A 16,030-nucleotide genomic window follows, 5' to 3' on the forward strand; every position below is an offset into this window, starting at 1 on the left:
GTGAGGGCGCAAAAAAGGCATACCAAATTCCAACTTCCTTGCTCAGATGATCAAAATTTTGATTTTTATTGTATTTTTCTTCGAATTTTATTTTTGAAAATCTACCCTCACCTTTTAGCTCCTGAAATTTTGGCTGATAGGGTAAGTTACCTATTTTTGCATGCTCTTTTGGGGCTTTGTCTGGTGCCAAAATTTTCTTGCCATGTGTGGTGTCTAACAGGTCCTACTGGTCCTATTAGTCCTACTAAAGTCCTACTTTTTTTCAAAAGTCCTTTTGGTCCTAAGTAAAGTCCTACTTTTTAATAATTTTATCCAAAAGTCCTACTTTTTTTTCAATAAGACTTTTTCAAATTTTCAATTTTTCCCCTTTTTCCGGAATTTTGAACAAATTTTGTAGAAAGGTTCATTTGTAGACTTTTTTAGATTTTGAATTACACATTTTTGAGAGCTTTTGCCCTCGCTTCGCTCGGGCCTGTTTGCTTTTCATTTCTCTTTTCATTTTAAATTAAAAAAAAAATCATCAAGTATTCGAACTTTAAAATTTTGAAACAAAATGATAGGTACGCTTTTTATAAGTTATTCATTACTCAAAAAACATGATTTTTTATACGTCTCGAAATAACTACTGATTTTCGTGAGATTTTGCCCTCGCTTCAATCAGGTCCGGTTTTTTTTTTAATTTTGGATTTTTCAAAAAAAAATAATCATTTTAAATTATAAATTTAGCTAAAAACTTGAATGTAAATTTTTACCCCCCCCCCCTCTCCACCTTGAAAAATTCCATAAGTGCTCGAGAAGTGACCCGCTAAAAGTCCTGCTAAAAGTCCTACTTAAGTCCTACTTTTTTGTATTGAAATTTTGTTAGACACCCTGCTGTAGATTATTCCGCAGCAAATGTATTTGAAACGAAATGAAAGACTTCTTTCTTATAAAAATTTACTATTTCACGAAAACTCACACCAAACATTGGCAAAATGTTCAGATACCTGAATAATTAAAAAAATCATGTATCAAAATTTATGTTGCCTTTAATTTTTCGAAGAATGCTTATGAGAGGGGAAGAGGATTGTTTCTATTGAAATGCCTAGTATAGCAAGCAATCCAATCAGTAAAATGAGCATAAAAATAAGATTCACGTCTCATTCATTTCAATTTTTGAGACCCCTGTCTTATATGTACAGGATTTTTGATATTTTCGCAAATTCATCAAAAACGTAATAAACCATTAATTTTGTTGCTTCGAATAAGAAAAATAAACTTGAAAGTTTTCTCATTCGAAGTATTTTTAAATTGAAATTTTTGCTTTCCAATTTCCTATTTTGGTAGCTACCTTCTTGAAAGTATTAAATTTTTATATACCCAGAAATATTTCAAAATATTACGTTTTTTCTTGGTATCTGATACTGGAAGGTTTCCATACTACTACCTACGACGTAAAATAAAATTTCATTAAGATTTTGAAAAACGTCAACGACGTGGCGATCACGTTATGAAAAGAAATGTTACTCAAAATTTAGTTCTTTTTTCACACATCAAAAATGTTTATTTTGTTTGTGCAAAAGGTACGAAAATCCTCTTACGTGAAGATGATATTCATAGGTAGGTAATTTAGGTACATTATTAGGCAAGCCGAAAGATTTTCTCAGAGGTAAAAATTTAAAAGGGTGTTGTTCGATGGTCCTTGAACACGTATAGATTTTTTATATGTACGATAAGAGGATAGCTTTTTTGCACGTGTATCTTTAGTATCTATCTAGTAACCCGGAGCTTCACTTTCGCTTTTTTTATAACATTTTAAGGGCGTTTTCAATTCCGTAATAATTTTTTGTCCACTTGACGAAGGAAAAAAAGGGTAATTTGGTATTTTCTCAGAACGGCCAGATACATAACAGGACACGTGTATTTTTACCATATATCAATCAAACAGGATATGGTTACTTGATCGCACAGTCACATCAAACGGTATAATTACATGGAAGAAAAAAGTCGTCTTTGGAACTGTTTGAATGGCGGTGTACCGTGCAAATGACCGTTTTTGTCGTATCCGACGAAACCAGTTATTATACATACATTGGCGGCAACCCATAGCGGTGACATTGTAACCGTTTGCAAACTTAGCTGAATGTATTGTCGCGGTTAGTATAATGTAAAAAATAAACTATGCCTATGTACGTATGTACCTACGATTTCTTTGGACACAGGAGTGAAAAAAAATCAAACACTGTCGCCATCGATCTGTTATAGAGGTACCTTAGGATGAAAAAAAAAACGTAAGATTTTCTTCCTTCTTTTCTATCATAGGTATACGGGCACTTAAAGGTTAAAAGTGTCCTTTTTCGAAGGCTAACGGTGCGAAGTTTTCGTCTGTCGTCCTTGTGGCGCGTGTTCTCGTTTTAGTAACTCGATACAAAAATGAACATTAAGCATATCGAGCCTCCGAAGCCGCGATTAGTACCTTCGGCGTGATATTTTATCCTTAAAAGGTTTCGCAGAATAGATGCGTGATTATACAATGACATAGTCGAAGGGAACAGAGAGGGATCTGGATTTCAAAGTTGGCTTTTTTTCTCGTCGTCGTCATAGTAATCTTTCCTCGGCAAGGTGTTTTTACCACAGAAGGGATAAAAGGCTTAGGAAGCTCTCACATGTGTTTTCCAACCACACCGAACCAATGTAGCATTTTATCCGATAATTGCAGGTAGAACATTCGTGACGTTATTAATTCGTATTCAGGTGTGTTGGTTTTTTAAAAGCAACGTTGTCGTAGTCTAGCTGTAGTGTGAATAGATTGAAATTGGCAACAATGCCCCATTCAATTTAAGTTACCGGCAGATGCCTGGTACCGATCATAATGAAATGATGATTGGCGTTGATTTCCCGTCATCGTCACTTATTGTACTCGAAATTTCAACTTGTCTTGCAGGAAATGACGATACGGAATTAGATAGAGAGAGAGACCCAAATCTCTACAAATACGATGGATGAAGGGGTAATTAAGGTAAATGATTGGTTTTTTGTGATTTTAGAGATTTCGGTGAAAATAGCATAGCAGGTTAAGAAGAGCGAATCGGCCAACAACTGGTCCTTGTCGTCCAAACCTTGTGATACAATTTTCAGATCGTTGCATCTCTTCTAATCTCTTCAAAAAAGATGAAATTGATATTTTTGTTAAAAATCGCTTTCTTTGGTAGATTTCAACCGAGTTTTTTCAAACTTGCTGGGATACTGAAAACCACCAGGTCATATTGTTCAAAATTTGATATAAAGGCGGGGGTGCGAGACTTTCAAAAATTCAAAAACATGTTTTTTTCATAATTTTCCCGCCCAAAGTTGTCAATTTTGGTCAAAATTTCTTAGTCTTGACAAGAATTTTAGCTCGGTAGGTCGCCTCAGAAGAGACTGAGGGGTTCCAAAAATGGCACGATTCGATTTTTAAAATAAAAATTATGGAACGTGGAAAAAGTTGGAAAATTTAGCTCAAATTCAGGTTGATGGTGTGAATGGTCGTTTTTCATAATATACATAAGTACTGCAAGAAAAAATTTCAACCAAAAGTGACAACTTTAAGCGGGAAAAATCCTGAAAAAATCGAATTTTTTTTTCAAGTTCAAGATCTTGCACAAGATTCTGAGAAAAATCGAGTTGAAAATCTAAGCTCATGAAAAAATACCACAAGTTTCACATTGTTGGCCAATTACAAAATTTCAGCTTTTTTTGTTACCTAGGTATTTTTACGTGCTATTTCAATCTTGGCTTGGATTTGATCCGGGAATTTTTTGTAAGCTATGCTTCATCAGTTTAAAAAAATTGTAATTCGAATTTTAAGGGGAAAATGTGTAGAATATTATTTATTTGTATCACTGCTGCTTGCAACTCCAAGATCTCAATTTCCATTACTACAGGTGTTTTGCAATATTGGATAAAGCTCTGCAGGAAATTGTTTTAGGAAAATGTTACTCGTTCAAGCTGCAGATGGCGCCAACACATGGTGACTTGATTATCGCCCTGAGTCGAATAGTCAGTATAATAATACCTGCACTTTTCATAAACAATTTACTTGAATAAAAAATAAAAAATGTATGCTAAATTCTTGTGATTTATTATAAGTATTTTCTTGGAATTTGACATGTGATAGGATTTTTGTAGTACGTACGTACGTATACAGGGCTAGGCTAGTGTTTATGTTTAAAAAATGAAATCAAACACCAACTCACCAAGTCTCTATCATATACCTTTTATTTATAATTATAATTAGTGAAAAAGTGAAAGAATAATACCTGCCTAAGTGGTTAGTTGAATTCTGCTGAAGAAAAACAACTGTATTTTGTAAAAAAATCAATCAGTTTTGAAAAAATAAGCTGATATGAATGATGCGAATCGCCTATACTTTTTATAGAATAGAAGTTCCTCTCTCATGATTATTTGAACGAAAAAAATTGCCACTGTAATGAAATACTTGGCAAGATCATTCGACACGAATGCAAATTTACGAAAAAAAATGCATAAATTAACTATATTTGAGAGGAAAGTGAACTTTGTAACCTAAAGATGTTGCATGTAACGCAGATAGCGTTGAAGTAGCCTGAGAACGGCTGTTTCACCAACAAGGTCCCATGGTGTAATGGTTAGCACTCTGGACTTTGAATCCAGCGATCCGAGTTCAAATCTCGGTGGGACCTCAAAATTTTTTTTTTTGAAAATTTTTTTCTTAATTTGTTTCACCCTTATTAATGTATGTTGTGTTGTTTTTTTGCAGGTAAGTGTTGATTTTCGTTGATAAAAGTCAATTTACACGATTGCATGAGTGATGGAATTATACAGTCTGATGCATTGCACGCTATAATTGGACAATGGTACCCTGTCTTGAAACGAAGTAAATTGCGTATTTATTGTTTTTATTTACTATTCGTAGGTATATTAATTTTCATGTATCTAGTGCAAAAATTATTAAGGCATTAATTTCATTTTAAATATCAACATTTTTTATGATCGAAATTGAATAAAAAATCAAATTTTTGGCGAATGATTTATTGAATAAAAAAATTTTAAAGCAGATAAAATACATACCTATATTATTTTTTTTAACAAAATTTTTTTTTTTCACATTCATTAAAAAACTTGGCATCTAAAACTTCGTTTTCATTCAATTTTTATTTCAATGATATAATTCTCAATATCGCAACTTTACATTCACATAATTGATATAAAATTGTGTATTGTTTACATGATTTAGTATTATTATCAAAAATGTAGTCGATTATTTAAAAAAAAATTTGCATTGTTTCCGCCCGGGTTCGAACCGGGGACCTTGCGCGTGTGAGGCGCACGTGATAACCACTACACTACGAAAACATAAAAGCTCGTAGTGTAGTTTTCAATTCTCTAGGCCTTTTTGCTGAGGTAAAAGCTCGTAATTGCTGAAGTCTGTTGTGCATTTGAACCAAATTTCAATGATGAAATTATTATGGATTTCGTTTTGACTAATTATATTTGTAGTTTTATTGCAATGATATTTTGCTTCTCCTTAATTTCTTCTTCCTATCATCATTTTTTTCTCAAGTAGGTAACCCAGTCAAAAAATAGACCTTTGGAAAAATCGTATTTTTTTTCACAAAATCTGTGTACTGTTTCATAATTAACTAAACGAATAGGTATTGAATCATTTTTCGTTAAATTTTTTTCCATTTTTTTGGCATTTTTTTTTAAACAAAATTTTTATTTTGTTTTGTTGATTTTTGAGCATTTTTAACTTACAGTCTTTCTTTCTGCTTGAAAAAATGCTTTACTTTTTGAACTTTCCATTAAATACCTATCAAAGCATCTTTATTTCATTATTACAAAGCCCCTTATGTATCATTATTATCTCAATTGGTTTTTTTCTTCAAATTTTCCTCATTTTTGGACTACTTTGGTCTGTTTTGAAATTTTTTATTTCGAGTACATCCCCCTAGTACAAATTTTTATTAAATGTCGATTTTAATTAAAACCCTTTTTTTTTTTTTTTTTTTTTTTTTTGAAATCACATCTTATGATTATTATGATCTGAGTTGTAAAATGCATGGAAAATCACAGAATAAAGTGGTCGTGGAATTAGAAAATAAATACTAATTGACCATCATTTATTGAATAATCAGACAATTAATTCCTAGCATATGAAGCAGATGATTTTGGAAACCAACAAGGTCCAAAGTTTTCAACAAAAAAAAAAAAAATTAAATCATTGTTGCATTTTTTTTGTTGATTTTGTTGAAAAATTCCACTTCGAACATTGGAGATGAAAATACAACCGTAAAACGCAACCGAGGTCAAAATTCTAAAAAAAAAAATCGGTATTCATTTAAATCAAATTTTTATTGTCAGTTTAATTTCCATCATTTGTAATGGATCTCGAAATAAATGTTATCTATTCAATTATGTAAAAAAATTTTTGATGATCAAGTGAATCTGTAGCATTTATTTCGCGAATATACTCAAGTTCCTTCAGCTCATTCGGTTATGCAAATTTATTAACGTCTTACCGCGGTGACAACTGTAACAAGATATCAATACGCCTACAGTATTGAGATTAGGCAGCTTGCTTTCATGAACGTCTATAAACTTGCCTATGCGATAAATTATCAAGGCGGCTTTTAAATTACATATTGCCAAGTTGCCAATTCCCATTGAAATAATTTCAGAGCGCGATTGTTGAGCATTTTTCTTCCAAGGTTTTTCTTTTTTCATTTTTTGACGAGATATTTTAAAGAAATTCCGACTTGATACGTCAAACAGTGATCAAATCATTGTATGTATTAGGAATATTCTCATAACCTTTACGTCCTTACTTATTCTTTCGCCAATTTTCTTCGGTCAATGGAATATTAAGGCGATTCTAGCCATAATATCTTTGTCATTCCTCGATACAAAAAAAATGTTTTTTTTTTTTATCCTTCATGAAACCTGTGTACAAATGTAACGTATTATAATGCGTTACTTCATCAAATAATCTACCGAAAATCAACGAGCAGGCAACTGAATTTCATTTACAAGTAGTAAGGTAATAAATTGCCACCGCGTTGAATAATCTCCTCTGATAAATTTGCACCAAAGTAGGATGGCTTTGCAAATACTATCACTGTCGAGTTGTATCATCTAACGTGTATCTTATACGAATTTATATCGAAGTAAAACATGGCGAAAAAAATTCTTCGAACCCTAAACGAGCATTTATCAAAGTTAATTGACCGAGACGAGTAAAAACTCATAACCATATGCGCTGTAAAATTTTTATTGTATTTTTCTCTCTCCAGAACCCACAAACACTTGTTCTAATCGGGGTAGAAAAAAAGTGAATACTAGTAGAATTAATTAGAAAAGGTTGGTCTAAAGTAAATAAATTTCAATTAAATGCGCTATTTAATATCTCCATCTTTTTTTTAAATCGGTAGAATGTACATAAACCGAGTACATATGTATGGCTTGGCTCTACGTACTAGAAGGATGGATTTAAGAACATACCAACTCGTCTGGCCATAGCAATATTTAAATAGTAAATTCAACGGCGGCGTTAACGTTAAGCGTTAATTCTAATTTATTAATTACTTTAGTTCGCGTCAAGTTTGACGGTAGATGGCGTCTTGGGCAGGTTCGCCACCGCGACTCATCCTGTTCCACGCGTTTCAAGTTTAAACCAGTTAAAGTACTGGTGCCGGTTATGACGTTTATCGCGAGGGTTTTGTTTCTGGCTTGTTTTACTTTCAAAGGTTCCGGTAGCGCGTGATTTTCGCGATTGTGTGCTTTTTTTGGTGCGTTCGGTTTCGTGTGGTGAAGTTTGGTGAACTTTTGTGCTGTGGTGAAAATTCGGTGATAAGGTTTGATGATCGGTTGTGATTAACTGATGAGGTAGTTATTCATTTTTCAAAGTGATTGTTACGAAAGAAGAAAAAAATGTATTCAGTGCTATTCTAGTCAAGTATTTTGGTTATTTTTGAGCTTTTTAAAATGGCTCAAATTTTTACAAGGGGAACCTTTATTGGCAATGTTTGATTCGATCGAAATTTTCAGGCGTGGGTTCGAGAGAATTTGATCGAATTTTGATTAGATATTTATTGTTGTTGATTTGGTATCGTACAATTTTTATATTTTTCTAAAATTTTTGTATCGAGTTAGCTAATTAGAGGCAGTTGCAATGCAGATATTGGATCCATGATCTATAAGGTCAATATTCGTTACACTTTCAAAGCTCAACCTATCTGGCGAACCAAATAAAAGCCTAATATTTACCCAAACGTCATCCAACAGCTCGACTGCCACGAATCTTATTCACGATATGAAAAAGTCGAGATAACAATCTATCAACACCGCGTGAGAGGCTCACGAAGATGTATCAAAAAGAAAGAGAGAAACAGACACACGAACAAAGCACGGGGCAAAAAAAAGTGTGCGGTAATTTTATAAAACAAACGAGGCGCACCGAGGTACTTTTGTAATTGGATATGGGCACTGCCATATTGTCCTTTCGTGTTAGAATTGCGTAGCTTATCATGTTTCCTATGGCTTTGTTATCGGTTGAAATTTCTCGAATTCCAAGAGGCGGTTTGAAAAAATTCTTCGACCGTCGCAAGGCGGTAATTTTTTTCATCTGGCCGGAATAATTGCAATTTTTAAGATTTGTTTACGTCGAAATACCTACTTTTGCTTCTGTGTCATCGTCTACTGTACGCTGTACGCGGTTACGTATATAAATACGCGACACCTGTAAACAAAGATACCTTGCAGGCAAGCGAATAAGAAATGCTGTATAAAAAATTCCAAAGAAAAACTACAAAAACGTATAAATATTGTTCGAGTAAACGTCAGACGATGTCAATCACGTGTAAGACCGTTGTTTCTTGTTAACCCGTTGTGTATACGTCCTATCTGTACGAGGATAGCGTACTTTTTCTTTTTTTTTCTAATTCTTGCCATCGAACAGACTCAGTAAACATCTTTTTGTAACGTCTACTGTATATTTTTAATGATTGAGTTTTGCCCGAGAATAGTAGTCGGTTTAAAAATGCGGTAATAACGGCTGGAACCGGGGAGGTTGCAGGGTAGGTATTGATATGTTGTGTTAGGTAGAGGTACCTGGAGTAATTTTGAGTTGAAAGTACCCACCTTTTCGTTGATGGTATGTACTTCTGAGTCGTAGAGATATGAATTTGTACATTACTTTTTCATTTAGAGTTTTGAATTTGTGTATAGGTGTTTTTAAAATTGAGTTCGAATGATAGTTTCTGGGTTTAAAATTACGTATAGTGTAAAACTTTTAAATTTTCCAAGAAAAAAGAATTCCAGTGGTGTCTTGAAAAATCTGGGAGAAAATTATTTTGGCATTCCTCCATTTAATAAGTGGAAATTGGGAAAATTGGCTTGAAAATTGTTTGAAAATAAAAAATTTTGTCTATAGTTTTTGGTAAACAGTCTAGTCAAATGTCATCAAAGTATTTTGGTGACAGAAAAGCACTTCGGGAAGTTTATTAATTTATAAGTTGTAATGGCTGAATTTTCCTGGCTGTTTCTCAGAAGTTAAGCGTTTTGTTAAAAATGTTGGTTTTTCAAAAGGTCTTGCTTTTAGGTTGAATGTTCTCCTGTTTCAAATTCGAAACTGTCATTCTGTCAATCAAGTGAAAATTAACGTGCAATGTCAAGTGACTAAAATTGGAAAATTGCTGGTAATAATCCTGTTTTTGATTCATTTTGTCAAATTAGTCCTGTTGAGATTTTATATGTACATATAACTTTGCCTCAGTGATAATTATTCTTTCAGCGTTTGCTTCTTCTTCTCGAATTAAAATTATCAGTCATCTATTATTTTCAAGATCTGAACAGTCCTACTTCTCAAAATTATTTTCAAAGGTCTTGATTTTTTAAATCTTTGTTGTTTTTGGATTTTAATTTTGTTTTCATTTTCAACTCAGGAAATCGAAAATCCGTTTTTGATGTTTTCAATGCTTTGGTAACCCAGATTCTGATTTTTTTGCTAGTTGGCAAATTCCTGAGTTGAAGTGATCATTTTTTTTGGTGTTACCAATTTTTATAGTTTTTCCCCGTCGTCGATGCATCTCAGCCACAAGAGAAATGAAGATATTTTCTGTGTTCATAATCGTTTCTGGTTTTTGTACCCCTCACACGTTTCTATCATTACTACCAAGTTACTTCGACAAGATAATGAAGACTCATTCTTAGTCGTATACACTATTCTTTTAACCCACCCTGTCCTTCGCATCTTCTTACATCTGTACCTATTTTTTTTACCACCCTATACGTATATACTGGCTACACATACGGTAGCCATACGTCGAGCCCATTAATCCAAGTAGATATAAATTCATGTCAGAAAGAGAATTTGGTTATGGCTCATCTAACACATTATACGCGGATGCGGTTTGATACCCCCCCCCCCCACCCCGAAATTGATTAGAAAATGATGGCATAAGCCAAACTCTACCCGAAAGAATCGTGTTCTCGATTAGACATTTCACCGAGATAATCGCGTTAAAATATTTCAAGCTCTGTGTTCCATCTCTTTCACCCTGGTGTACTGGGCACGATGCGATGTTCCAATGTACCATCTATAAGTATAATACGTATGATCGAGGATATCTCTGTCTTCCAAGGTTTGACCAAGGTCGTCCAAAAGGTAATTAGTTATCTATTTTGTACGATAATATTGGAATGGAATGACGAGTACCGTATTGGACGCTGGACGAGCATAATATGGGTCGTAAAATGTATACGCTTTTACGATCTCTGGATAGTCGAAGGTGTTAAGAGGAATTTTTTTGACGAATGCCGATCTGTGGCGAGATGCTTAGGATATTGTTTATATCAGCAAGATTGCGGTTTAGGTGTTGATTTTTTTCTTTCTCTCGCTCACTCCTTCTTAATAAACCGGTTCTTTTCGTTGAGGATACAATATGAGATCACTTTCGGTTTTCAAATAAAAAAGTAACGGTTGGGTTGTTCTTCGCCATGTATTTGACTTGCGAGAATATTTGGCAAGATGATCGTGGAAAAATGGCTGGGTTTGGTATAATGTAATTTGTATGTTTGCTATCGATGATTGGATTTTTTCTGCCAAGGGTTTATTCAAAAATCTTCGTAATTTGGATTTAAGCTGTTTTAATCAACAATTTTTCAATTTTTGGAAAATTTTAAAAAATTTTAAAAATGCATACACGTAACTTCTGTATTTTGAAATTAGTGACTAAATTTCACCATTCTCAGCCATTCTAGAATCTCCGGCAGGATTTCGATTTGCTCTATTGTTTTCAATTTTTTTTTTAAATTAGAAAACGTGGAAAGAGAAAATGATAATTTCATGCCAAAGACTCTAGAAGTGCTGAAAATGATAGAATTATGTTTAGGAGTTTCATATCAAGTGAAAACCAAATTTTCATCAATCCAAATTGAACATTTCTGTTGAGAAATGCTGAAGTTGGAGTTTTCAAAAATTTGACAAAATTTGTAAAATTGATTAGGGAAGCTTAAATTTTGGTTGCGAGAGATTTTGTTCATTCTCTTTTCCAAAATTCAGTTTTGTTTGGAAGCAGACTTACGCACTAGTGTTGAGTAGGTCTCCCTATCAGGTACACAGTTATTTTCAGTGTGTGGTTTTTAAAGACTATTCGGGTAGGGTCTTAATTGAATTTAAGAAAGACTAGCTATATGAACTATGCACTCCATTGAAATACTGTTTTAGGAGTAATTAAACTTCGTTAACTCGACCGAGTATATTAATTAAAGCATCGCCAGGAGCCATCCTCGATACGGTGGGGGTGAGGAAGGGTACCTATATTATATGTATCTACAATCTACATATAATATAGTCTTTTGCACTTACGTGTATCTTGTTTAAGTAAAGATGATATGGTTTGGCATGGTATAGCATTGAATACATTGTTTTTAGCTCGATGTTTATTTTTGTTTGTGGTTCGCGTAGAATGTGTCGTACTCTGTACGTTTCGATTACGTAATTTTTTCGTTCCATTGGTACACGATATACGCTTGTAAAAGGTACCTTACCTATAACTGAAACATTATATGCGGCGGATTGGATTTAATTACAAAATGACGCCAGCATCGGTACGATGGATGTAGATAATAGGTACGAGACGTACAGGACGTTAGCGTCCATCGCCAACCATCATCGTAATGGCCAAGTCGCCTGGAAACATCGACTCACCGACGATATGGAAAGTTCCATGTATATCGTCGACGAAATAGAAGACGAATGCTTTCACACGTCCGATTTCGAGCCATTTTCCGACGACGACGAGTACGAGCTTAGTAACAGGCTGGCTGGCATTTGCGGAGAAAATTATTGTACCTCTGAAATCAGCAGCTTGGATTATTCGCTTTTCGAACCGAAACCTTTGCCTAAACGATACGAGCAATCTAAGTTTTGCTCTGGACTTATGTACATGCTTCGGAGTAGCGATGGTAAGTTTTCGCGATTTGATGTATGTACTTGTACCGTTATGAATGGAATGAACGAATTGGGCGATTGATGTACGCCGAATGTGTAATAATATACGACAAATGATAATAGTTACCCTCGTGTAAACGAGTGATGCGACTATTTGATACAATTAACCAAGGTTGTATTCGGTTTGATGTATCATAATCCTTGAAAATATCACGTTTTTTTCTCCATCTCTCTTTCTCTGTCTCCTCATCTTTTCAACTTTCACTCATATACAAATCCATTTAGCATTCCAAATCTACGGAGTATTTTTTTTCTTTTTTCATTCGGATAGAGCATACATGAACGATGATGGTATTGGCAACAATGAAGCGCAATCAAGGTACTGGTATATTGGGGAAAAAGCAGTAGGCGTTATAGTTTCGGATGATTAGGCCATGTCGAATGTACCATTAGAGAGGAACTTACACATACTCGTATGTACGCACTGTATGAACGAATGTGCTGTGTGGTACCATGAAACATACATACAATGATCATTGTTTCGTTAATTTTAATTTTTCACTTTGTTACGTTTCATTTTTTTTCTCTGTTTATTGATGGAATGCCAAAGATCATCAGTGGTGCTCAAGTTGAACTCGATTAGAACACGTTTGTCTGAGGTCATTAGTGAATGATGAGTGAGAATATAGGTGAAGTTTGTCGATTGCCGACTATTATGTGGTTTTTTGTTTGCAGATGAAATTTTCAAAGTTTTCTGCTCTGTAAATTTATATCAGTAAATTATCACTGATTAAACAGAACACTTTGAGCATTCTATCGTCAAAACTTCAAAAATTAAAAATTTGAAAGAAATGGTACGAGTGGGACGGAAGAAGGGATGGCATTCAAGTGGTTGAAAAACTTCGAACGTCATCGTCGATTTTTAAAAAAGTATAAAAATATGTTATATGCATTAAAAAATGAAGATGACGTTTCTTTGGTAATTTCTGCACATTTTGAATTATTTGCTGTCCCTATCGGTCCATTTTTTTTTTATTTCTTCATTCGAATTTTTTGTGGTATTTGTGTGATTTTTTTCTTTCAGTTGAATCAGATAATCAAAAAAAGTTTATGAAGAAGAGGGAAGAAAGTTGAAAATATTTTTATACTCATTCATTATTTGGGAGTTGAAATTAGAGGCGGAGTGAAAATTGAAGATGGGTTCGCCATCCTGACTTGTAGTAGGTTGAGTGAAAATGTTTAAAGAATGAAAGAAAATACCGCTATAAAAATAAAGGGCGAATTTGGGTGGGCTAATGATAGGTACCTAACCTACGTCAAATTGGAACAAATTAGGATTCTAATAGTATTACCTGCTTGTGAAGATTTCACCTTCTCATTTTATTTGACTTGCCGAGGGGTGAGATTGCAATGGTTGCATCGGATAGTTCTTAACTGAAGTCATGAAGTGATGATGAATTTCGGTTTCTTGCCTGAATTAATTAGAAAGCTTAACCTTAATTACTTTTTGAAAATAAAAATTCATAGGAGCGATTGATTTTTTGTTATTTTTGAAAAAAGTTTGATATTTCAAAAATGACCAACCGAGAATGAAATAGAGTGGCTGACTAAAATTTTCATCAATCGCTGCAATTCAATGTGTAGGAAATGTTTGAGAGGAAAGTACTCATTAAAGTGGACCGAAAATGACGAAATTGGGCTTTTCAAGTTCCCATACCGCGGAAAACTTGCACCTCGGAGAGCATATTAAAATTCAAAAAAAAATAAGTTTTCCGCGGTATTGGAACTTGCAAAATTCATTTTCGATCTACCCTATAGTACACATCATCCAAATAACGTGTAAACGTTAATCAAAACATTCGAAGAATTTCGATTACACTGCGGACAAGAGAGTCAAAATTAGTAGAAATCAAATAAATATAGATACCTGATTCTAAAAAACGTCGACAAAAGCGAAATTAATTTTAGCTCGAGCGGAAGGGACTAATGGTTTTAATAAAAATTTTCTACATAACTGGGCCATGCCATACCTGGTAGACTGTTGAAAATACGCGGTATTTTTTATATCCGCAGGATAAAAACGACGACGTTATTTACTCGCGGATTGTTATGTACGTTACCATTTGGAATATAATGAAAGGGCAGTTAATATACCTGAACGAAAAGGTACTCTTGTATACCTTCACAAAAGGTTATACTACTTAATTGATTCCTCTTTTCTGCTGTATGCGTATATTAATGACCAAACACGATTTTCGTGTTTTCAGTACCTCCGGAATGGATTTTTTTTTTCTCCAGTTGAAATGCAAATGGTGATGAAAAAAATTAGAGTTTTTTTAAAAAATGGATATTTTTACAGAAAATAAAGAAGGTAATCGAGTGTATGGAAAGTTTAGCAATGCCTTTGGGTGAGCTTTGGGTTGTATTTTGGTTTCGTATTTTTAACGTATTATGTGTTTGAGATGAAGTATTTTCTCACGAATATCTATAGGTAGTCGACGATATTCTAAGCCCAACAGCTATTAAATGGTTAAATATTGGTTGGCGAGCTAATTTTGTATTAATATTTCAACCAGTAGGCAATAACGTATAGTAATGTTTTCTCTATGCGTACAGATATGAAGCGAAGAACGAATGTAATGAGTTGATTTTGAAACTAACTGAGAAAAATTATACTAAATCGTGATCATAATTCTGGATGATTTTCGATTAAATGAAAGGGTTTAGTGATTCGAACATTGTGTCATGCCGGGATACATCAGTAGCTCGAATATGGCTGAAGGCAATTCAAGAGGTTATTTTGCCATTTTCGTAGAAATATTCGCAAAGGGGTTGTTGCATCGTTATGGGAACGACTGGCAATATAGGCATATTTAGTTTTATTGCGACTATTCTGAATCCCATATGGTTGTGTGTTATGCCTGCGTGAATTACTTTGAAGAAAACCGGGCTCTATGAAACTACGTATAATAAATCCGCCATTTTGATATTTTTCCACATTATTGCATCCATTATACGAGTACATCTACATACGATGAAAATTTTCAAACGTTCGACGAATGTATCGTAAAATTAAATGGTTAGTGAAATGACACTTTGTTCATAAGTAGATATTATTAACCCGATGACGTTTTATCGTCAACTCGGAGGATAAAATTTGACGAATTATGATTGACATGGTTTAAGTAGCTTTATTGTAAATTTAATTTCTGAAAAATTTATTTCAATTTCGCCATCTATCGCAGAATTACAAGTATACTGGATTAACGATTACTATATCATTCACCTAGCATCCACACATCAGTCTAGTCGGGTCTAGTCTATTGAGATATGAAACATACTGGTTTAAAAACAGTAAAAACGCCAACTGCATAATACAGGTATGCAATTTTTTCGGCTTTACAGCCACTATTGAGATATAATTGTATAGATTTAGGTACCTCGAGTTGAATTTCAGCATTCTTTGAGGCTATGCTTTCCAATGGCAGTCTTGCTCTGTTGAACTAACACGTTCATATGCACTCGTATGATTGCGAAATCGCGTTATGTAAAAATAATAGGTATCGTTCAAATTATGAAAAT

General features: G+C 33.8%; 1 protein-coding gene and 2 non-coding genes across 6 annotated transcripts in view; 2 read left to right on the forward strand and 1 right to left on the reverse strand.

The window, feature by feature from the left end:
* The window catches only part of raskol (Ras GTPase-activating protein raskol), a 191,084-nt gene that overhangs the window by 41,807 nt on the left and 133,247 nt on the right, over positions 1-16,030 (forward strand). For 2 of the 4 annotated variants that reach the window (XM_065346105.1, XM_065346104.1), the window contains exon 1: positions 11,957-12,462. The exons of 1 other annotated variant lie outside the window; for it this stretch is intronic. In XM_065346105.1, coding sequence (XP_065202177.1) covers positions 12,111-12,462 — 352 coding nt within the window. In that variant the 5' untranslated portion in view covers positions 11,957-12,110. Of the gene's footprint in view, positions 1-7,680; positions 7,882-11,956; positions 12,463-16,030 lie in introns of those variants that run through there. One more of the 4 variants, XM_065346103.1, reaches the window with a different exon arrangement.
* TRNAQ-UUG (transfer RNA glutamine (anticodon UUG)) lies at positions 4,608-4,679 on the forward strand. Its single transcript has one exon. It is a non-coding gene; the product is annotated as a tRNA-Gln (tRNA).
* Positions 5,280-5,352, reverse strand: TRNAV-CAC (transfer RNA valine (anticodon CAC)). Its single transcript has one exon. It is a non-coding gene; the product is annotated as a tRNA-Val (tRNA).

Source organism: Planococcus citri, chromosome 1 (genome assembly GCF_950023065.1).
Source record: "Planococcus citri chromosome 1, ihPlaCitr1.1, whole genome shotgun sequence".
Classification (NCBI taxonomy): domain Eukaryota; kingdom Metazoa; phylum Arthropoda; class Insecta; order Hemiptera; family Pseudococcidae; genus Planococcus; species Planococcus citri.